At 26.6% G+C, this 22,065-nt stretch overlaps 5 protein-coding genes across 8 annotated transcripts; 1 reads left to right on the top strand and 4 right to left on the bottom strand.

Moving 5' to 3' along the window:
- Positions 1-862: 862 nt before the first annotated feature.
- On the bottom strand, positions 863-6,084 carry LOC130674433 (syntenin-1-like). Its single transcript, XM_057479758.1, has 8 exons — positions 5,925-6,084; positions 5,064-5,126; positions 4,106-4,312; positions 3,911-4,018; positions 3,607-3,842; positions 3,378-3,531; positions 1,894-2,003; positions 863-1,471 (listed from the first exon to the last, which is right to left on the bottom strand). The coding sequence occupies exons 2-8, from the start codon at positions 5,112-5,114 to the stop codon at positions 1,420-1,422; spliced, it is 918 nt and encodes a 305-aa protein (XP_057335741.1). The 5' UTR covers positions 5,115-5,126; positions 5,925-6,084; the 3' UTR covers positions 863-1,419.
- Positions 6,085-8,079: 1,995 nt separating this feature from the next.
- On the bottom strand, positions 8,080-9,352 carry LOC130674522 (histone H2A-like). Its single transcript, XM_057479873.1, has 3 exons — positions 9,194-9,352; positions 8,892-9,099; positions 8,080-8,574 (listed from the first exon to the last, which is right to left on the bottom strand). The coding sequence occupies exons 1-3, from the start codon at positions 9,213-9,215 to the stop codon at positions 8,391-8,393; spliced, it is 414 nt and encodes a 137-aa protein (XP_057335856.1). The 5' UTR covers positions 9,216-9,352; the 3' UTR covers positions 8,080-8,390.
- Positions 9,353-9,771: 419 nt separating this feature from the next.
- LOC130674523 (bublin coiled-coil protein-like) lies at positions 9,772-12,458 on the top strand. Its single transcript, XM_057479874.1, has 2 exons — positions 9,772-9,963; positions 12,102-12,458. Exons 1-2 carry the CDS (start codon positions 9,867-9,869, stop codon positions 12,293-12,295), a joined length of 291 nt encoding a protein of 96 aa, XP_057335857.1. The 5' UTR covers positions 9,772-9,866; the 3' UTR covers positions 12,296-12,458.
- Positions 12,459-12,471: 13 nt separating this feature from the next.
- On the bottom strand, positions 12,472-15,575 carry LOC130674520 (inosine-uridine preferring nucleoside hydrolase-like). 4 transcript variants are annotated; one of them, XM_057479870.1, is made up of 6 exons: positions 15,427-15,570; positions 15,048-15,301; positions 14,687-14,895; positions 14,323-14,626; positions 13,366-13,502; positions 12,472-12,994 (listed from the first exon to the last, which is right to left on the bottom strand). In XM_057479870.1, the coding sequence occupies exons 3-6, from the start codon at positions 14,873-14,875 to the stop codon at positions 12,674-12,676; spliced, it is 951 nt and encodes a 316-aa protein (XP_057335853.1). In that variant the 5' UTR covers positions 14,876-14,895; positions 15,048-15,301; positions 15,427-15,570; the 3' UTR covers positions 12,472-12,673. The 4 variants fall into 4 exon arrangements, with proteins under 4 accessions (XP_057335853.1, XP_057335854.1, XP_057335855.1 ...); XM_057479871.1 differs by having other exon boundaries at positions 14,687-14,875; XM_057479872.1 differs by having other exon boundaries at positions 13,366-13,496; positions 14,687-15,301; positions 15,427-15,575.
- Positions 15,576-17,827: 2,252 nt separating this feature from the next.
- On the bottom strand, positions 17,828-22,021 carry LOC130674559 (dynein regulatory complex protein 9-like). Its single transcript, XM_057479917.1, has 4 exons — positions 21,908-22,021; positions 19,695-20,464; positions 18,488-18,771; positions 17,828-18,393 (listed from the first exon to the last, which is right to left on the bottom strand). The coding sequence occupies exons 1-4, from the start codon at positions 21,917-21,919 to the stop codon at positions 17,840-17,842; spliced, it is 1,620 nt and encodes a 539-aa protein (XP_057335900.1). The 5' UTR covers positions 21,920-22,021; the 3' UTR covers positions 17,828-17,839.
- Between the last annotated feature and the right edge of the window lie 44 nt (positions 22,022-22,065).

The raw sequence follows: 22,065 nt of genomic DNA, 5'->3' as shown, positions 1-22,065 counted from the left end.
GTGGTGGTTAAAAATTAAAATTTCTCAGGCGCCCCATAAAAAACTTTTTTTTAGTGGAAAAATAAGTGGGTAATTTGGTTTTTTGTTTTTAAGTAAAAAGAACACGTGCCTCAGGACGTCAAAGTTCATTTTTCGATACAATCGCGGCTTTTTTTAAATATCTCATGAAATATGCAGATTAAAGGAAAAAATCATAAGAACAATTTTGTAGGAAATTAAATTCTTGACAAAAAAGGTCATATTCATTTTTTTTATAAAATGTGTATTTGCGAAGATATTTTAAAAAAACTTTTTTAGATCTTATCAATTGAGCATTTAAAGGATTACGAATGTTAAAAATAACGTTTTTTCTTAAATATAGACAACTTTGTAACTCGTAACATATCAATCATTAATGCTTGTTATAGTTTCTATATACTTAGAAATATGTTATTGCACGCCTCGGAAGCGAAGCGGGGAGGTTGTGCTTTATAATTTTCAAAATTTGTATCCTTAAAACGCTCAATTCATAAGATCTAAAAAGTTTTTTAAAAATATTTTCATAAATACACATTTTATAAAAAAAATGAATATGACCTTTTTTGTCAAGAATTTAATTTCCTACAAAATTGTCCCTATGATTTTTTCCTTTAATCGGCATATTTCATGAGATATTTAAAAAAATCCGCGATTGTATCGAAAAATAAACTTTAATCGTCCTGAGGCACGTGTTCTTTTTACTTCAAGAAAAAACCAAATTACCCACGTATTTTTTCACTAAAAAGCTTTTTATGGTGCGTCTAAGAAATTTTAATTTTTAACGACCATCCCAATGTATATTTTTAAATATTTGAGTCATGTTTAGTCTAAAAAACTCAGGAAATTTAATTTTAAAAAATTTTATTCGTCACAAAAAAAAATAACATTATTATAATATACATTATTACTATTATTATTTAGTCATTTATTATTATTATTATTATAGATATTTTATAATCAACTGATTGAAGTCTATAAATAAATAAGTCCTTTGTCTATAATAAATTAACCATAAAGTATATTATTTATTTATAGACTTAATTATTTTTTTAAGTCTAGTAATAAAATATTTATCAACAAAATAGTATACGTAGTTATCTAGTATGAGTAATTTAACAGTATATAGCACGTATATATAATATATATATTTGTTTTTTTCTTGTAATTACTATTTGTTTGGCAACTGATTATTTAGTTAAGATCTTTGATTAATTTATTTTATTAACAAAGATCTCAGAGACTTACGATGATAATTTTATTTTTTTACGTCGTATCAAGAAAGTAAAAAAGTTTTAAGATTTAAATAAGCAGATAAAAATACTTGAAAAAAGTAATTAAACATAGAATAGATGAACATATAAAAATAATAAGAAAAGTCTTGTAGCCTCGTTGAGGTTTGTCCTAGAAATTTGACACTGAATGATCCATTGCCTTCAAAAGACTTCCAGACATTCTGAAAATTAAGTTTTTTATTTTTAGTTTTTTTAATTAATTAATTAATTACTTTATTGTTTAAATTGGATCCAATCCATAATACAATTAGCAGTTAGAGTTTATTATAAAAATAAGTAAAGTGGAAATACATATGTTTTAATATATAAAGCAATAGGATTCTTTAAAGTTAAAACAGGCTTTTAGATAGGCAACCAATTGGGATACTCGTACAACTCGATCCAAAAAAAGGATCTGCTTATCTTAAAGCCTGTTTTAACTTTGAAGAATCCTATTGCTTTATATATTAAAACATATGTATTTCCACTTTACTTATTTTTATAATAAACTCTAACTGCTAATTGTATTATGGATTGGATCCAATTTAAACAATAAAGTAATTAATTATTATTTTTAGTTTAATTTATTAAAGGGTCTACTTACTTTTTGATCATGTGGTTGTAAATGTATGAAGGGATTACAGTTATTGTTACAACACTCGGGCTGTTGGCTATTTCGGCGACTATTTCTTTGTCTTTTAGTCCGATAACATTCTGAAAATTTTTTTAAAAAATATTTATCAAGTTTTTATGACGACATTTTACTTAAAAATTTAAAAAATTTAAAATTCTATTGCCGGATTGATAAGAACTTTCATTATACGCAGAAAAAAATGAATTTCTTGGGGCAATAAAATTTTTTGCATTATGAATTTGAAAACACAAATTTTTTTGGGATGAGAAAAAATTCTTCGGAAGCAGAAAAAAATTTTTGGGAGGGAGAAAAAATATCCTACGTCAAAAAATTTGTTCTAGGCTTGACAGTTTTTGTTTTCAATTAATATGCAAGAAATTTCTTGTGACAAGAAATTCTTTTTTTTCTGTGTAGAAAATCTAATTGGCTACAAAATTGTATTCAATTATTTTTATGATAATTTTAATTGTTAGTCGGGATTTTAATTTGAAGACAAAACAAAAAATTTATTAAACAGAATTCATGGTGGCCACAGATTTTTGAGATTTTTACTGGATTTATACTGGATTTAATTTAAAATAAAATGGTATAAGTCAGTTTAATCAATAATTAATCATTGTCGTTAAATGAAACTTTTTTCTATTATTTGTCAATGTTCATTGTTTTTTTTTATTTATTAAATGAATAATTTTTTATTTTTGATTTGAAATCCATGTGTTTATATAACTTACTCTATAATAAAATATAAATAAATTTTCCATTTTCACTAGAATAAATTTCATAAATAAGAATATTTCATAGAATATTAATAAAGTATTAATGAAGTACGCGAATAATAAATATAGTGAAACTTATTAGTTCATTACTTATGTATACATTTAATGTTTTTAGTTTTTTAACTTGTCAATATGGATGTTAATAGCTTGAAAATCCTGGCGATTGGTTTCTACTAAGACTTTTTTTTTCTTACAACCTTGATAATTCTAACTGCTTCATTTTTTCGCTATTGGAATCAATTTCTACTAATTTTTTTTCAAGATGGTTTTACAACCGCATTCGCGCCGCGTCACTTTTTGAACAGTTTTGACAGAAAACTAAATTTGTCGGATTTTTTCAGTTAAAATAAAGAAAGTAAAAATTTTTCCAGCTTTGTGACGAAATTCCCTGACATTTCCAGTATATTTATAATTCCCTGACATTCCCAGGTTTTCCAGAAATGTGGCCACCATGAGAATACAAAATTTTGATTTTCTTTTCTAATTAAATTTTGTCTCAAGTATCAAATTTACGAAAAAATTGATAAGGTTCAATTTTACAGAGAATTTAATTCCCTTCAAATTTATTTCTGTTCCTTTCTGACATCTCTCATAGTTTAGTTAAAATAAAAATTCCCATCTTCAAGCTTAACATAAAAATCTTAAACTTTTATCACCCAAATTAAAAAAAAAAATTACCTTGCCATTAACTTCCAACAACTGATGATCAGTAAGAACTCCATTGCGTGCAGCAGATGAATCTTTAACAAGCGCAATTATTTTACCTTCTTTAAACTGAAACCCGATTTGCCCCGAGCTATCTTTGTGCATAGTAATCGTTCTTTCCAATGGTCTGCAAATAAACAAATAAATAAATCTCCCAGAAAACAAAAACAAATAACTAATAAAATAGAAAAAAAAATGTTACCTATCACGAACAATAACTTTAATATTATTAACAGGAGCATTACGAAATATTTTATGAACTTGATCCATAGTATATCCAGCAACAGAAGTTCCATTGATATCAAGGATCTGGTCACCAAATCTTAATCCAGCTTTGGCTGCCGGGGAATCCGGACTTACTAGACACACAAATATTCCATTGTTTACTTCGTGTACACGTAATCCGATTTTACCATCGCTGTCTTTGCACAGTGTCAGCTAAAAAAAAAATTAATAAATGTTATTAATTAGTCAGCTCACTAATTAATTCAAATAAATAAATTTACTTCACGAATCCCATTAGAGACTTGAGCCCTTTGCAATCCTAATGAATCTTTAGACAATGGCGCAATCATACCATTCAATGTTCCAGATTCTGGCTTCATGACTTCCATCTAAAAATTTAATTATTAATAATTAATTACTTAATTAAGTGATCAATAGATTTTATTGATTAAAGAAATAAATAAATGAATAATTACAGATTCACGGTAAGCTATTGTGTACTCAGGCATATTAGTTTCAATAGCTTCTGGGCTCAACTCTAGACCCATGTAATCACCCAGAGCTGGATATAATTGTCCGGGCAAGTCATCGTAACCTGGTGGTGTCAATGCCGGTGCTGTAGGACTTACTGAGACTGGTGATGGTGCACTTGGAGTAAAATGAGACTCAACTTTCATCTGAGCCTGCGTAAAAAAAAATATAAATAATAATTCTTATGTATATATATACAATCGACTACTCGTCGAAAGCATGCCCTTCATAAGCCTCCTCTCCTCAATCGGCAGGTACTGAGTCCAAAGAGTTTCCCCTACTTAACCACTTTCTTGAGTTTCGTAGCAGATATCCCTTTATAAGCCTCCGTTAAAATTAGATAAAGTATAAACTAACAGAAGGAACAAAATATCAAAATTAATGATGAAAATTTACTATCGATCTTTCGCGGATAATAATTTTATAAATATTAAGTAAAATATTATTTATTGTTGATAATTTTAATGACTAATTACAATTAAAGCTTCTGTTACAATTTAAAAGTCTTATTGAGCATTATGTTGATCAATAACAATTATCATTATTATTACTGTAATTAATACCCTTGTCATCATATTTATTATTTGTGTAAAAAGATAAGTATTTATTTTACCGCTATAAGCACTAGAAAAATCGAGACATTGACGTATGTGATTAAACGTGAATATGACGTTTAAAATTATACAAAATAAACACAGGCTTATAACGAGTAGTCGATAACAAAACTAAACGCGTGATAGTGGAGACTGAAATTTCAATAAAAATTTCCCCTGCATTCCCTAGACCAGGCTTATAATGGGTAGTCGACTGTATAGATGAGATGTTGTGTTTAAAATAAAGTACAAAGGATTATTGATCTTGGAATGGACTCAACATTTTTTCTAAGACTTTTTTCTTACGTACCTTCACCATCTGATCCACCTTCATGTCTTCTAGGGATGGATATAAAGACATTTTTATTTTTATCTGCAAATTAAAATATTTGTTATAATTAATTTAAACGTGATACTGAAGTTAGTCATGATCGTGAAGTGAGCAGATAATTAAAAATTTTTGAATTTTTTTTTTCACTAAATCAATTACAGAAAAAAAAAACTAAAAATAGGCACATGTAGAAAATTTAAAAAACTATTATTAGACCTCGACTAATATCAGTATCATAAGTTAGCCGACGTCTAATAATTTGTGGATTTTTTTTTAAACAATAAATTATTTTAAAAAATATTTGAACAAACTGCACTTATAGTTTTTTTAATTTTCTACATGTGGATTTTTAATTAATTTTTTTTTTTTTTTAATGAAGTCGTTAAAACAAAAATTCAAAAATTTTTAACTGTTTGCTAATGTCAGGATTATATTTAAACAACGATTATAATTATAATTACAATTGTAAGTTATTACTAGATATTGAGTAAACTTGTGCAAGAGATTACGATTAAAATACAAAGAGGAAAATTGAAAATAAAAGAAAAAAAAACAACTGATAACACCGATATAAATTCTAGAAAATATATAAATGTATATTTTTATATATAGATTTAATAATGTAATGGCAAGTAATTTTAATTATGTATTATTAAGGTGTCTGGTGGATACTTTAGTTAATTGAATAATTATGATTAATAAGAAGTGAGAGTCTGGTGTAAGTGTAAGGGATTAGTCATATAATGGAAGTACAGTTGAAGAAAAAAATATTTTTGTGTTCAATGTATTTGGTATAATAGTTTATGATGTCTAGATAGTTTGAGATGCTAATTTAGTTACCTGATGATACTTGATGAGTCAAATATGATTTAAAATCAATTGTATTTAATTTTATTGTTTTATTTTGTTTTGTTGATTGTGTATTTCACTGAAGCTCTGAGCTACTTGACAAAACGACGGATTATGTCAAACTATACTCAATTATTGATATATATGTTTGTGTGTATGTTTGTATATATGTATAGGTATGTCACATATATATATATAGGATTATATACATGCATACTGAGAGATGGAGATGAATAATGAAATAAGAAGAGAATGAAATACGAGCGGGAAAAATTTAAATTATTTGTAATTTTTTACTAATCACGATTATTAATTTTATTAATTATTTCATTTTTAGTTATTAATTAGTAATTGTTAAATTTAACTATTGGTTACTTAACATTCTTTTATTTAATTAATAATTTACCTATATTTAAATTAAATAAGTCGATAATTCAAAATTTTATAAATATTTTGAATCATAAATTTAATGAGTGTGAATGTAGCAGACATCAGACAAATTTTGAATTATAAATGTATAAAGTAAATAATCAAAGAAGTAATATAGAAAATGCACTTATTAATTTTTTTAGATGTGCATTTTTTAAAAATTTTATTTGATTAATTATTTACTCTATTTATTTATAATTTTAAATTTGTCTGATGTCTGCTACATTCACACTCATTAAATTTATTGAAAAAATTTTACGAGTGTGAATGTAGCAGACATCAGACAAATTTAAAATTATAAATAATTTAAAAAATAATATTTATAAAAAATGCACTTATTAATTTCAAAATTTTTTAAATGTGCATTTTTTTTAAATTTTACTTCATTAATTAATAATTTAAAATTTGTCTGATGTCTGCTACATTCACACTCATAAAAAAAATGATACTGAAGTTAGCAGACAATTAAAAATTTTTTGATTTTTTTTTTTAACGATTAAATTTAAAGAACAAAAAAAAAACTAAAAACATGCACATGCAGAAAATTTAAAAGACTACAAGTGCAATTTTTTTTTTAATTTATCGTTTTGTAAAAAATTCAAAAATTATTATGAAACTGAAGTTAGTAGCCGACGTCTAATAATTTTTGGATTTTTTCTAAGCGAGACATCATAAAAAAAAAATATTACAAATAATTGCACTTATAGTCTTTTAAATTTTCTACATGTGTATATTTTTACTTTTCTTTTTCTTAAAATTTAATTGTTCAAAAAAAATCAAAAAATTTTCAATTGTCTGTCAACTGTGTAAATTATCGGACGTTGGTTAATTTCAGTATCATTTTAAAAAATATCTATTAATTCACATTAGTTCTTATTGATGAAAAAAATTATTAATTAACTATCGATTTAAATATTATTTCAAAAGATAAAATATTTCTTATTGTCATTAATAAAAGTATTCAATAATTCAAACTTTTCTAATATTAAAAATAAATTTCAATTTTAAAAGCTAATTAGTAATACAATTATAATTATAATTATACTTCATTATAAATTTTGTTTTGAATAGAATTATTTTAAACCTCTTAGTAAAATTCTCGACAGATTAACTGCTACTTTCAAATAAAAGAAAATATACTTAAATCATTTAAATTAATTTCCAATATTAATCGCTAAGAAAAATTATTTCAAATATTTATCAAAAAATACTTTCTATAATTAAAGATAGCAAATTATAAACTATAATTACACGTCATTATGTTAATATTCAAAAATTTAACCTGCCTTAAAATTATTTTAAATCTTAAAAACAAAATTGCTGATGGCCTGACGATACTGAAATTAACCGACGTCTAATTATTTTTCAAAACGATAAATTAAAAAAAAAATGCACCTATAGATTCTTTAATTCTTTACACATGCATATTTTTGTTTTTCATTTTTTTAAAATTAAAATGTTGAAAAGAAAATTCGAAAATTGTTAATTGCCTGCTAACATTAAAACCATGATGGGGTAACGTTTTACCATTTTTAATCCGATTTAAAATTATTGCCAATATACTTATACATTAATATATGATATAGATATACCAGCAATATTAATTAAAACCCGGATAAAAATAAACTTGGTTTGAAAAACTGGCTCTTAGTATTAATTACTCATAAATTAATTATAAATATTATTAAGAAAAGAAAGCTATAAATAATAAAATGAATTATAATTAAATGTAATTAGCTTTATTATTTAAAACATGTTATTGAAAGTTTTACAATGTGTATAAATAGTTATTGTACAGTCTTAAATACACCATAAATTATGACAATGATACGACTTAAAAATCAATTATTAAAAAAATATAGTATTGACCATTTAAAGTTAAAAAAATATATGTACTTAAATAAATGACCTACACATATTTTCAAAAAAAAAAAAAAACGAGACAGAAACATAAACCAAACAGGACAGAATTAAAATGAATGAGCTGAGCAGCTCCTTAATCAACAGCATTAGTCATAATTGATTTACTTAATATTCTTGCGAGGCCTTGTCGCCTTTACTACTGGATCCACCACCGGTTGAAGTCTTTTTAGGTAAAAGTACAGCCTGGATGTTGGGTAAAACTCCACCCTGAGCGATGGTGACACCAGATAATAACTTGTTTAATTCCTCATCGTTACGAATTGCCAACTGTAAATGTCTTGGAATGATCCTGTAATTATAATTAAAATAATCAATAATTAATTTAGTAATTTGTAAGAAATCACTTGTTGGAATAAAACCGACGCTATAAATAAATTTTCGCGCCAATTCGCCGGCCATTTTGAAAGTTTTATCTCCATCTTGAAACTTTTCGCGCGCATTTACACTAAAGTATTTTTTTTTTATCAGTAATTGCAATAAATTGTGTAGAAAATTGATAGTAAATTTAAGTTACTGATGAAGTAAATGATTAAGTGATGATAAAAAAACTCGTGAATGGAAGTAATAATGAAAAAATAAATAGTAAAACTTTTTTTTGGCGCGTACCTGGTTTTTTTGTTGTCTCGTGCGGCGTTACCAGCCAACTCGAGTACTTCAGCAGCTAAATACTCCATGACGGCAGCTAAATAAACTGGTGCACCAGCTCCAACACGTTCAGCATAATTTCCTTTACGTAGAAGACGATGGATACGACCAACGGGGAACTGAAGCCCAGCCCGGTTACTACGTGTCTTTGACTTGCCCTTTGCTTTTCCTAGACAGAAAATAAAATAATTGATAATTAATTAATTACTCTAGATTAATATACTGAAGATAAATTATTTATCAAGTAAATTATAATAAATTACCTCCTTTTCCACGTCCAGACATTTTTTATTGTTTGAGAGAGAAGTTTAAGTGATGAAAGTTCGAAACGGAATGACGACTCGGGGACTGGAAAGTGGGAACTGAAAAACGAGTCAAGATCTTGGAAAATTCTAGAATTTTTTTCAGTGACCTCTGGTGTTTAAATAATTTATTAAATGTTTGTATTTATGCCTACGCATGTCATAAGTAATATAGTCGTCCCAGAGAAAGTTTTGAATTTTTTCCCCCCCTCCAATAATGATACTGAAGTAAGCTGACGTCTAATAATTTTTTATTTTTTATTTCTTACAAAGCGACAAATTGTAAAATAAAAATATTTCAAAAAATTGCACCTGTAGTTTTTTAAATTTCCTACACGTGCATTTTTTTATTTTTGTTTTTTTGTAATTAATTTGTTTAAAAAAAAATCCGAAAATTATTAATTGTCTGCTGACTTCAGGATATTCTCTATTATAATATTCCGCGCATGTGCAAATCCAAATATTGAGGTAGAGGAGGAATAGTTGTGGTAGGGTAAGATCACAAACTTTCTGTGGGATGACTGTAATAATAATAATGATGATAATGATGATAATGAACATGTGTAAGTACACGAACAGAGGTGTGGTTTTGGCAGAAGTCAGCTGATTACAGAATAATATTTTTTTTAATATTATGGACAATCAAAAAATGGTTTGTGATGCTGTGGAACCTTTTGACAATCCAAATGGTGATGACTCTCAAGATAATGGACAAAATGATGCTGATCAAGGTAATTATTTATTTTTAATTTTATATTTTTTGTTTATTTAATCAAATAAAATAAAATAAATATTCAGTTTTAGGGCTCCAGATAATTTCAAAATTTTGAAATGTTTAAAATCAGAACAGTTATAAATTAATTAATTCAATAGATCTGTGTAATTTTATGGCAGGTTTAAAGAAATGATGGTGACTAAGCCGCGTATTTTTAGTGGTGGAAAAGTTTCATAGATTAAATGACGTGATGTATTTACAAATTCACATAAATTATTTTCAGGGTATTTTTTGACAGTACCCTCCACTTTTTGAAAATATACAATGACAACTGTCGTAATCATATTAAAATTTTATTAATTAATTAAAAAAATAAATTTAAACCTTAACTGAAAAAAGGACAACGTAGTGGTAATTTTGTTGAGATATAGAATTAGAAAAAAATTACTTTCAACTGATATCAATTGGGAGTTAAACGAAATTTGTTGAGTAAATTTTAGCCAACAAAATTTAAAAACTCGAATTATAAAATTGACAGGACGATTTTACTGAAATTTATTTAACGAATTTAGTTTAGCTCCTAATTGACATCAAGTGTAAATAATTTTTTTTTTAAATCTATACCTCGGCGAAATTACTTCTACGGTGTCCTTTTTTCAATTAATGTTCTAATTTTTTTTTTAATTAATTGATAAAAATTTGATACGCTTATGACAGTTGAAAGTCATTGAAAATTTTTAAAAAGTGGTGGGCACTGACTGAGAATGGCCTTAAGGGCATTTTCAGACAGTACTCTCCACTTTTTGAAAATTTACAATGACTAAACTGTCGTGACCGTATTAAAATTTCATTGATTAGTTAAAAAAAATTGAAACTTTGATCGAAAAACGAACCGATTAATTTGGATGTTGATTTTTTATCATAACTAATTTTATTTTTAAAACGGGGATGTCATTTAATGCATATTGCCAGTTTAAAATTTTGAAATAAAATAATAGTGAACACTGTAAAAAATCGGTAGTGAATACGGATTTTATTTAAATCCGAATTCACTCGGATTTCCAGAGTTTAAAAAAAAATCACTCTGCATAAGAAGTGAATAGAGATTTTTTTCTGAGCGAAGTGATTTCGGAGTGACGCAGATTTTATTTAAATCCGCATTCACTCCGGTCCGGAGTTTTAATACTTAAATAAATTAATATTTAATAGAAACAGCTGTTAATTAGAAACATAATTATTTAAATAAATAATTCATTCAGATATTAAAAATTAAACTTAAAATATTATGTTTTTAATTTATAAAATGTTTTAGTAACTCACTAAATTATAATTTCATGTATATAATACATAGTGAAAATATTAAATTATTGAATCGCTATGGTGACATAGTTTTTATGGGAATATTTGATATTTCGGTGCAATATGAAATGTTATCTCGTGGTATGGTTGATGTAAGTCATACGACAGTTTGTGACTCAGTGGAATTATACTTGTCAAAGTTTTATTATCAGCTGCTTATAATTTTCAAAAATCATTTCGCGTGAATATATAGAAAGGGAGCTCGTAATTATTTCCGTACTCAATATAAATGTCAAAATATCAAAGACCTAAGCTCACTATGTATTAGTAATTTTTTTTATAATTAACATTTTCCGAAACTCTCCTTCGGGGTGAAATTCACTCCGAGGGAATTAAATAAATAAAAAGTCATCCACTTCGCGTTCACTCCGCAAATTTTTGACAGTGCAAGCTATAATAATTAATTACAAATTAAATCAATATATAATATAACTATTCTACTAATTAAATTTTTGCAATTAATGTCATGTCATTGACGTTAATTTATCAGCAAGTAAAAATACAAAGCAATGATACTGTTAATTATTTTATAGATTAATTGTTAATTAACTAATGTACTTGTACAGACTACATCACAAACTGGTCGTCGATAATTTAAACAAAAATATGAAAAAATCACATAAATTAAAAGAGAAAATCATTATTACAAAATGCAGTTTGTTATTTTGTGCTGATAAAATTTAAATCACGGAGCCCTACTTCCTAATAATTACCAAATTTTTAATAATAAATTTAGTAATTAAGTTTTTTCTTTTTTTTAAAATAATTATCGCTAATTCTTAATATTATTTACAGAGTATGAATTATTAAATGAACAATTAGACCAATTGCACTCGGTACTGGATGATCTTGAGCATAAGACAAATGCAGTACACGCCCAATTTGTTGAATTACTGAAATCTAATAGAGAAACCAGAGAAGAATTACACCAAGCGTCATTAAAAAATGAAGATGATAAAAGCAATGAAAAAAATTCGACATTAAAGTAAAATGTAGTTGACTTATAATTTTAAATTCCAATGCTTTTAAATTTTAAAAATTATTTTAGATGTAAGTAAAGAAATTTATTTTTTAATTTAAAAATACATTGTCATTAGAATTATTGTATAAAGTATGTAAAAAAATGATTAATAGATAATTGAATTACATGTAGTTTTTTACGACAGTAAAGTAAGTGGACATATGACAATTTTTAAAACTTTTAAATAATAAAACAAAATGTTTATTTGATAAAAATAAAAAAATTCACGTTTGGGCAATTCAAAAATTACTATATGAATTTTATTTAATTGTCTAATTGTTTTTATTTAATTAAAAAATTGTCTTATGTCTGCTACACTTACACTCATATTTTTTAATGAAAATTATTATTGGAAGGCATCAAGCATCAGAGTCTTGAATTCTTCGAAGTCTAGGTCAGTAACGAGGTTGATATTTGGTTTCTTCGTTTCCAAGTGGTCGATGGCAACGAACCCACGTGTTTTTAGGCCCTGGAGTTCAACGTCAGCATTGCAGCTGTTGTAGTCCTTTATAACTTCTGGGTTTATAAACGCAGAAGCACAAAACGCGTCACATGGACGATAAACTTGACGTTTTATTTTGTTTTTGTATATTCCATCCTCAACTGTCTTTATTAATTTTAGTTTTTTATTTTCTTTTAGTTTTCCAAGTTCATTTTCACGCCATTCCTAGAAAAAATTAATTTTTAAGGACAAATTAATAATTAGCAAATAAATTTTTGATAGAAATTTGGTACCAGGTCGATATTCATTAATAAATATATAAGAGCTGATAAAATATCAATTGGGACATGCTAGTACCAAATCATAACTCATCATTAAAATGACAACTAGTAAAAAAAATTTATAGTTATGTCAATAGCGGGACAACTGATGATTCAGACTTAGTACTAGGTCGATATTTATCAACAAATGTATAACTGGCAGATAAATTGTTAATAATTAGCAGAATAACAGATGTGCTTAACTGTTATTTTTAATATTCTATTTTTAGTAGAATAAGTTAAGGGTAGAAAAATATAAAGAAAATAAATAATTACGATTGTGATGTCTGACTTAAGACAAGTTTCCCATGGAAAAAGCCACAGCGGTTTAATATTACTTTGTAATAATATATGGGCACTTTCTGGATCAGCGTAAAAATTAAATTCAGCTTGCGGTGTAGTATTTCCTAGTCCTTAAAAGAATTAAAAATAATTATTCTTTATTACTGACCACCAATTAAGGGGACCACTAGTGTGACCGCCCGAAAAAAGATGATTTTTGGGAAGTTTTCACAGAAAACTACTGCATGAAATATTGTAATATTTTGAGGATACATTTTTGGATATATAATGAATGCAAGATCAAATTTTTGAACAAAAAAATTCAAATTTCACCGAGTTGTTTACAATCTTCCAAGGCTAAAAAAAAAGTAACCGCTGCAGTGATAGCGACCGTCGCAGTGCAGGAAATCAAAAGAACCAAAAAGTTTATTAAACTTGAAGGTATTTTCTGTACCATGACCTGGCTAAAAAAAAATTGAAATTTAACAAAATGGCGGAGTTTTTAAAAAAGATTTCAAATTTTGCGCGAAAATTTGATGATTTTTGACATGGCAAATTTACATTTTTGATTCGATTAGAAAACTGGAGATTCATGGTTCGTAGAAACATATTAAAAATAAGTTGCAATTCGAATCAAATTTATCGGATGATTTGCCTTCGAGTTATAACTGCAGTAATTTTGAAAAATATATTTTCGAGAACCGATAGCGGCTGCTCTTTCGATGGCTGTAATTCAAAAATTCCCATAGAATCCACTAAAATGCCACAAAAATCGCATAGAAACCAATACAGTCAATAGGATTCTATAGGAATTTTTAGATAGGGATGCACTAGAAATTGTAGTATGCTATTTTTGAAGCTATAGACTATCGAAACATGCAAAAAAAAATTAATTTTTCAAAATTTCACACTAGTGGTCCTCCTTAATCTATTAACCCACAGAATATTTACCCGCAGAATTACCGCCCATGATATAAAAATCTTTAACATTTTTTAAAATATCCGGATAGATTTTAATAGCCAGTGCGATGTTTGTCAACGGCGCTAAACACACCACAGATATTTCATTAGGATTATCAGTAATTAATTTATGCAGCGCAATAACAGCGTGATCTTTTTGTAAATAACTGACGTCTACTTCATCTGTAAAAACATCTCCGAAACCGTCATGCCCATGGTATCGAACTTCAGTTGCTTTAACAGCCAGCGATTCTATTGAAATTAATGACGAATCTGCTCCTCTGTACACTGGTATCTTAATAAATATTAATTAATAATTAATCATACTTATTAAATTTATTTTTAAAATACTTACATCTTTTGAATCACAAGCATCTAAAATTCTGGATACATTTTTTACAACATTATCGATGTCAGTATTACCAGTAACGCAAGTTATTGCTTTTAAATCAATTGACTTCTTTTTATGAGCATTTATCATCAGTATTAGTGATACTGCGTCATCATACCCACCATCACAATCAACAATTACTTTTTTATTCATCTTTTTTAAAAATAAAACCGCTTAAAAATTATTTTAATGTTCAGTAAAATTAAATATTAAATTAATAAAATTAATTATCAATTTTTTTTTTTAATTAGAGGGAATTTCGATGAGATTAAAAAAAGTTTTCTTTTATAAAACGATAAGATAAAAAAATATTTTTGATAATTACATTATTTATTCGTTAAATTTAATTATTGCGAAATATCATAGACGTCATGTGCTGTGTCAGCTGTATCTGTCTCTCCCAAATCTCTGCTTCGTGATTAGCTATCTGGATTGATGACAGTTGCGGCAATAGGTTGTCGCCTTACCATCAACCTGACTATCAGTGTAAGGTCGGCGGTCGACGTCGATCCTATACCCTGATAGAGCTACACTTGCTCTTCAGACACTTGACGATCAATACCCTAATAGTCATTTTATCTGAAAGTTGATTGCAACTTGAAAATTAAATTTACCCGAAATCTGCTGCCGGAATTTGATGACAAATTTACAGCAGAAGTTGAAAATTTTCGGTTAATTTTTCGACAATTTCTAAAGTATTTTACCTTTATGTTGTAGTCGAAAAACAGATTTATAAAATTTGACGAGTACTTGCTGTCAAATTTAATGAAAATTTAGAATCCAATTTGCGTGAAACTTACTTCCCGAATTTGGCGGAAAATTTAAAAGTTAACTTTTGCTAAGCAACATTGGCTATTAGGATATTTACGGTCGCCCGTATGAAAAAGCAATATATGAGCTTCAGTATAATTCAAAATATATGATAAATTATATGGAATTATAAGAAGTCATATATGGAACCATATACAAAATTTTGCCGAATTATTATATGATTTTATAATTTGCAACATATATATCGGTAATATATTTTTTTTACATGCTAACTTATAAATATTGCTTATAATATTTTATACTATACTTTAAGTTATATGGTAAGATATATGACTTAATTATATGACTGACATATAATATTTATACATGTAAATATATAATTATATAAATATATGCTCACATATATTTGTATAAATGTATGTAAATATATATTTATATAGATATATGCTTATATATATTTGCACAAATATAAAACTAGAGATTTCAAGCTATAAAATGCTTTTTTTTTCAATCTCGATACGATTATTTTTCATGAAGTCTTGCAAAAATCACTAAAAAATTTCTAAAATTTTTTTGTTCCTCTAATTTTTGGTATGATTGTATTTTTTAAATTATTTATATATAATAATATCGAAATTATTATAATATTGGAATTAGAAGTTTATATATAAAACGAGAATATAATTTGAGATGTAATATCACAGGTATATAATCACATATATTATAAATGATATGGATTATCATAATATTAAACGTATGAATTATTACATATGATGAATCATATATTAATCAATATTAATAATTTTGCAGCCATATATGTTCAGTTATTTACCATATATTTTTTTATATATTATCGACAGTATATGGTTTTTTCATACGGGTCAGTTTCAAGTCAAGTTAACGTCGGATTCTGTTGTTTCAAGTTTTGACTACAAGATGAACTACTAGTTGGTGTCAATCTGCAGCTGTAAGCTGAAGTCAAAACCGAAAGAATTGATCTGCTGGAACTTGTCAGAAAGTTGTAATCATGGTACCGTCATTTATTATCCGAAGACAAAATATCCGCGACAAAATATCCGAAGACATTTTATCCGATAGACAAAATATCCCTGAAAAAATATCTTATAATATAAATACTTTTCATATAAATAGTACGGTACCCTTTTATCAGAAATGTTTAATATATTTGCACATAAAATTTGAGTGTGTGATATTAAAAATAGATCAACACATATGCTTGAAATCGTACTGTGCCCTTTTTTCACAGATTTTGGGTGGGTATTATTTTAGAAATAGGTCAACACATGTTTGGAATGATACAGTACCCGTTTATCGAAAACCATTAATTATTTTTTCATTTAAAATATATTTTTCTGAATCAGATTTATCGACAGGATATTTTGTCACGGATTTTTTGTCTCTTGAATATTTAGTCCGGGGATATTTTGTCTATCGGATAAAATGTCTCCAGATATTTTGTCGCGGATTACAAGTCGTGCTACCGTAATCATATCTGCGATTAACTTACCTGTAAAAGTTGCTGAGTAAATTCTAGACAATAACTTGTAGCCTTTTTCAACCTCTAGTTTAACTTAAAGATTCTTATAAAATGTGAATTCATATATTGACGTCAAGATTTCACTTGAAAGAGGTTCCTTTTGAAAAATAAATAAACTTAAAAAAACTTTTTACTTACAATATTTCAAAAATAACAAATTGTGTTAAATTTTTTCGTAATAAAACATAACGCAGTTCGTGATAAATTTTGATGTATTTAAAAGATTAAAAAAAATGTCTTTTGGTTTTATACAAAATTATAAAATTCCCGGGAAAAAATTTTTCCATAAAATTTCATAAAATCTTATAAAATTAAATACGTAATCACGTACGTGGGTCGACGCAGGAAATAGTAGCAAAGATCCTTGCTTGTAAAAATTGACGGTTGGATTTTGACGTCAAATTGACTGCAAAAAGTTGGTCTATAATTAGCCGACGTGAAATTTCTGTTGATTTGCAATCAAATTTTTTTATCGATGTACAATATAACATTACGCTGTTTATGTCCATAAAGATATTCGGAGTTTTATGTCTGATTCTTATAATTATACAAACCACTTTACAAAAATAAAAATATCATCGAAAATAGATTCTCTGTAAAAAATCGCATCAAGTACACGTTAAATATTCATCACTTTTTGTCTAGTGTTTTTTATTTTTTTAAATAATAAACTATCGATGCTTAAATTTAAAAAAAGCGATTAATAATTTAAAAATTTTTATATTTGAAGAGAAACGAAAATTTTGTATTACATTAAATTTGAATTTATACTTCCATACTTTAAATATTTAAGCCTTAAGCTTTTTTTTCTTCTTTGCAATTTTAACATTTCGTTTATTTTTTTTCTTCAGAGCCAACTTCTTACGTTTTTTCAAAACATTCCACAAATTTTTGTAGCTTCCTAATTCTTTTCTCACCATATATCCCCTCCACGCTGCTTGAATAATTGTCGCCGCACGATTAATTGCTACCAAATATTCAGATTTTTTAATTTTCTCCGCTCTCTCATTTTCATACTCATCAATAACAACTTTCTGTTCATCACATAATTTAGTTTTTTCTTCTAATATTTCTTTGACATTATTAATTTTTTCTTTTTCTTCATCAATCTCTTGCTGAAGTTCGTTTATTTCAATACTGTATCTATTTCCCCAATCCTCTATTTGTTTTTCCATCTCTATAATCTCTGATTGAAAAAAAGTTATCAGTTCTCCCGAAATTATTTCGTCTGACTTTTCTCTCTTCGTATATTCACTCAATTCATCATTCAAAATTTGTTCTTTTATTTCTAATAATAATTTTTGCTGCTTTAGTCGAGACTCTTCCCATCTTTCGACAAAATCTATTTCATGTTTTTTATTTTCAAAACAAAATTTACATTTTTTACTTCAAGTACACAAAATCTATACGTGATATATAATTCAAAAATTAATCACCTAATTTCCACGTGCTATTATTGATAATATTTTCAATATTGACACAAGTTCTTTTAATATCAGAAAGAGCGGCTTTGACTTGCAACTGATTATTTATTTTTTCGATATCAATTAATTCACGTAATTGTTTTAATTGCTCAGACCAAATTTCATTATTTATTTCCAAATTGTATTGATCTTCGGATATTTTTACAATATCATCGATTTCTTTTTTCAAATAATCGTAACTGTTTTCCGATTTTAATTCTTTCATTGTTTTTTCTAATACATTATAAATATAAGTTCTACAATAAAGTTAATAGAACATTATAATATTGTAAAAATAGAGCTAGAAAACTTAATAATAATTGAGATCGACAATAAAAAATTTACTACTACACTGGTAAAAATGATGTGCAAAAATATTTTCTTCAGTCGTTAATCATTAAAAATTATTCCATTATTAATTTAATATCTAAGTTAAAGAATAATTTTTTTAATAGAAGAAAATCGACATTTATTTACACTCTTTGAAAAAAAATAAGATCAGCAAATCTCGAGCGAAATTAAGATTTCTTCGATTAAGAAAATGACTTGGAATGAAATCATCAAATTTTTACGCTCGAAATTTATTATAGATTGAAAATTTTCAACGGCATAATTTCTTGTAAGAAGAAAATATGATAATTCTAAAAGTTATTTTTTGTCCCAGTATATTTAGTGATGAATAATTAGTTTGTTTAATAAGTAAATGATAATTTATAGATAATTCACAATTAACTTTTAAAAGTATAACTGAAATGATATTTAAATTTACTACTAGTATTTAACTATGAAAATTTGCATCACCCTGGCGGATCCAAATTATGGTAATTACAGTAATTTATGATATTTGGAAGGATTACGGTAAGTTAAGGTATATCGCGGCATTTTACGGTAAAGGCGCGGTAATTTACCGTAAACTTGCGGCAATCCTGCGATATTTCACGGTAAAAGTGCGGTAGTTTTCAGTAAAAATGCGGTATTTCACCATAAACATGTAGATTGACTGCAAAATTACGGCATTTTACAGTAAAGTCAAATATTTTACTGTGTTACGGTAAAAATGCCACAAATTGCCGTAAATTACCGTAAAATGCGGCAAATTTACAGTAAAATATAGTATTTTGCGGTAAAATACGGTAATTTACCGTAATTCGGATCCGTTAGGGCAACATAATAATTTCACCTGTCTCGTTGTAATTTTTCAGCGACAAGCTTTTCAAAAATATAATTATCTTCCAAATCTTTATTATCAAACCCACATTCCTCATATTTAATATCTCCGTAATTCTCTTCCATACTTTTAAAACTTTCATCCCAATCATTTACACTAACAGGAATCGTATACTTTATTATTTGTAATTTATCAAGCATCCGTTCAATAATATCCACAAAAGCATTAGCAGTTTTATAGTCAAATGTATCAACAATCGATACGTCTAGTGCCATATTACGCACAGGAATATTATCAGAAACTCTCAGATGAACTTCATTTCCCGAAAAAATTCCCAAAGTTCCTACATTAAAGGTAAGAGTACTCCTTCTTGTAGTCCCACGTTCTCGATTTTTAATAACTTCACTGCTTTTCGTTATTTCAATTAAAGATTGAATCGATGGCTCTTGAGAGCTAGATAGCGATTTCTTTCTTCCTATTGGTGGTATCGATACCGATGACGGGATTCTTTTAGATTTTGAATCACCGATTTCAGCAGCTTTTATTTTAGACAACTGCCCCATACTTTTAGATAAACTCACTGATAATTTTTCCATCGATTTCTTTTCCATGTTGACTTCATTCTCAAATTCATTTATATCAACAAATTTTTCCCGCAGTTGTTCATCAGTCGTTGTAAATATTTCTTTAAACGCAATTGATGATTTACGTTTTTGATCGCTGTAAGATCTGATAGGAATCGTTTCTTCGTCTTCCGCTGGCATCCATGTTACTTTTTTTTCCTTTTACATAATTAATAATTTTTTAATTACATTACACTTAAAAATTTTCCATGAAATTAAAAGCAAATTATTCGAAGTTATTTTCGAGTTAAAATCGACAGAAATATAAAATATATAGATTAACTAACAGTCTACCCGTTATAAGCCTGGTTTAGGGGATGCATGAGAAATTTTTATTGAAATTTCAGTCCCCACTACCGTGTGTTTAGTTTTGTTATCGACTACTCGTTATAAGCCTGTGTTTATTTTTTATAATTTTAAACGTCATATTCACGCTTTGTTACATACGTCAGTGTCCCGATTTTTCTAGTGCTTATGGCGGTAAAATAAATACTTATCTTTTTACACAAATAATAATTGTAATGGAAAAATTATAATGACGACGGTATTAATTACAGTAATAATAATAATAATTGTTATTGATCAACATAATGCTCAATAAAACTTTTAAATTGTAACAGAAGCTTTAATTGTAATTAATCATTACAATTATCAACAATAAATAATATTTATAAAATTATTATCCGCGAAAGATCGATAGTAAATTTTCCTAATTAAATTTGATATTTTTTTCTGTTAGTTTATAATTTATCGAATTTTAACGGAGGCTTATAACGGGATGTCTGCTACGAAACTCAAAAAAGTGGTTAAGTAGGGGAAACTCTTTGGACTCAGTACCTGCCGATTGAGGGGAAGAGGCTTATTACGGGTAGTCGACTGTATTTATATACTTTATTTTTACATAACTTTAAATTTCCAAGTGATAAATTTCATGAAAATTCAAATCACAATGTATTTTTTTTTATTTTATTAAAATAATTGTTTTTTTTTACTGTCCATAAGTCAATTAATTAAAAATAATATGAATTTTAAAGCTGATAATTGTTCTAAAAACCATCATTTTAATTGAATTTTTTTGTGTCTAATTCATTTTTAAATATGAGAAAGTTTGTAGCAAGACTTTAAACTCGCAGTGATCAAAAACTAATTAAAGTTTTTAATAAAAAAAATTAGTACTGTATTTTAAAAATCTTTTGATTTAAAATCTTAATTAATCACATAAATTTTTTTCAATTGTGTGAACAAAACGATATTCAAATAAAATTAATAAATTTTATTAAATTTCAATGACAATTATTCTTGAAAATCTAAAAAATTTTGACAGCGTCCTTATATATTTATTATAGGATAGAGGTACTGTTTGTTCCCATTTTAGGGACAGTTTTGGACACCAAAAATTTCAATAAAATAATTTGTAAAAAATGCAATGACGTAATTAATTTTTAAAATGTGTACAAAGATACTTTTATCACACTGTTACACTGGAAATTTTATTTTATACTTTTTCATTAATTAAAATAAAGTATTAAGTGTCCAAAAAAGGAGAAGTGGCCACGAACAAATGGCACTTCTACCCTAATTAATTATTTTTTTATTGCTTACATCTTGTTCCATCTTATTATTCTTATTTATTTCACACCCGATAATAGTAATAAAATATCATCCGTAATTATTAAAAATATTCCTAGTGAAATTTTAGTTTTTATATGATCTCAGATAATATCCATTTTTCAAAAACAAATCATTTTTTTTTTATGGTT

Source organism: Microplitis mediator, chromosome 9 (assembly GCF_029852145.1).
Source record: "Microplitis mediator isolate UGA2020A chromosome 9, iyMicMedi2.1, whole genome shotgun sequence".
In the NCBI taxonomy this organism is placed as follows: Eukaryota; Metazoa; Arthropoda; class Insecta; order Hymenoptera; family Braconidae; genus Microplitis; species Microplitis mediator.
The sequence above is the reverse complement of the archived record's forward strand: the minus strand, read 5'-3'. Positions and strand labels throughout refer to the sequence as shown.

Coding starts and splice junctions, on each gene's coding strand:
- LOC130674522 (XM_057479873.1), bottom strand. CDS start 9,215: ATGTCTGGACGTGGAAAAGGAG. Junction 9,100..9,193: donor GTCTGGACGTGGAAAAGGAG/GTAATTTATTAT, acceptor TTTTCTGTCTAG/GAAAAGCAAAGGGCAAGTCA. Junction 8,575..8,891: donor CGAGACAACAAAAAAACCAG/GTACGCGCCAAA, acceptor TTATAATTACAG/GATCATTCCAAGACATTTAC.
- LOC130674559 (XM_057479917.1), bottom strand. Junction 18,772..19,694: donor GAAAAATTACAACGAGACAG/GTGAAATTATTA, acceptor ACTTTATTGTAG/AACTTATATTTATAATGTAT. Junction 18,394..18,487: donor TAATAGCACGTGGAAATTAG/GTGATTAATTTT, acceptor AACATGAAATAG/ATTTTGTCGAAAGATGGGAA.
- LOC130674523 (XM_057479874.1), top strand. CDS start 9,867: ATGGACAATCAAAAAATGGTTTGTGATGCTGTGGAACCTTTTGACAAT. Junction 9,964..12,101: donor ACAAAATGATGCTGATCAAG/GTAATTATTTAT, acceptor TATTATTTACAG/AGTATGAATTATTAAATGAA.
- LOC130674433 (XM_057479758.1), bottom strand. CDS start 5,114: ATGTCTTTATATCCATCCCTAGAAGACATGAAGGTGGATCAGATGGTG. Junction 4,019..4,105: donor CAATAGCTTACCGTGAATCT/GTAATTATTCAT, acceptor TTAAATTTTTAG/ATGGAAGTCATGAAGCCAGA. Junction 2,004..3,377: donor TGTTGGAAGTTAATGGCAAG/GTAATTTTTTTT, acceptor AAAAATTTTCAG/AATGTTATCGGACTAAAAGA.
- LOC130674520 (XM_057479869.1), bottom strand. CDS start 14,875: ATGAATAAAAAAGTAATTGTTGATTGTGATGGTGGGTATGATGACGCA. Junction 14,627..14,686: donor ATGCTTGTGATTCAAAAGAT/GTAAGTATTTTA, acceptor ATATTTATTAAG/ATACCAGTGTACAGAGGAGC. Junction 13,503..14,322: donor CATGGGCGGTAATTCTGCGG/GTAAATATTCTG, acceptor AATTCTTTTAAG/GACTAGGAAATACTACACCG.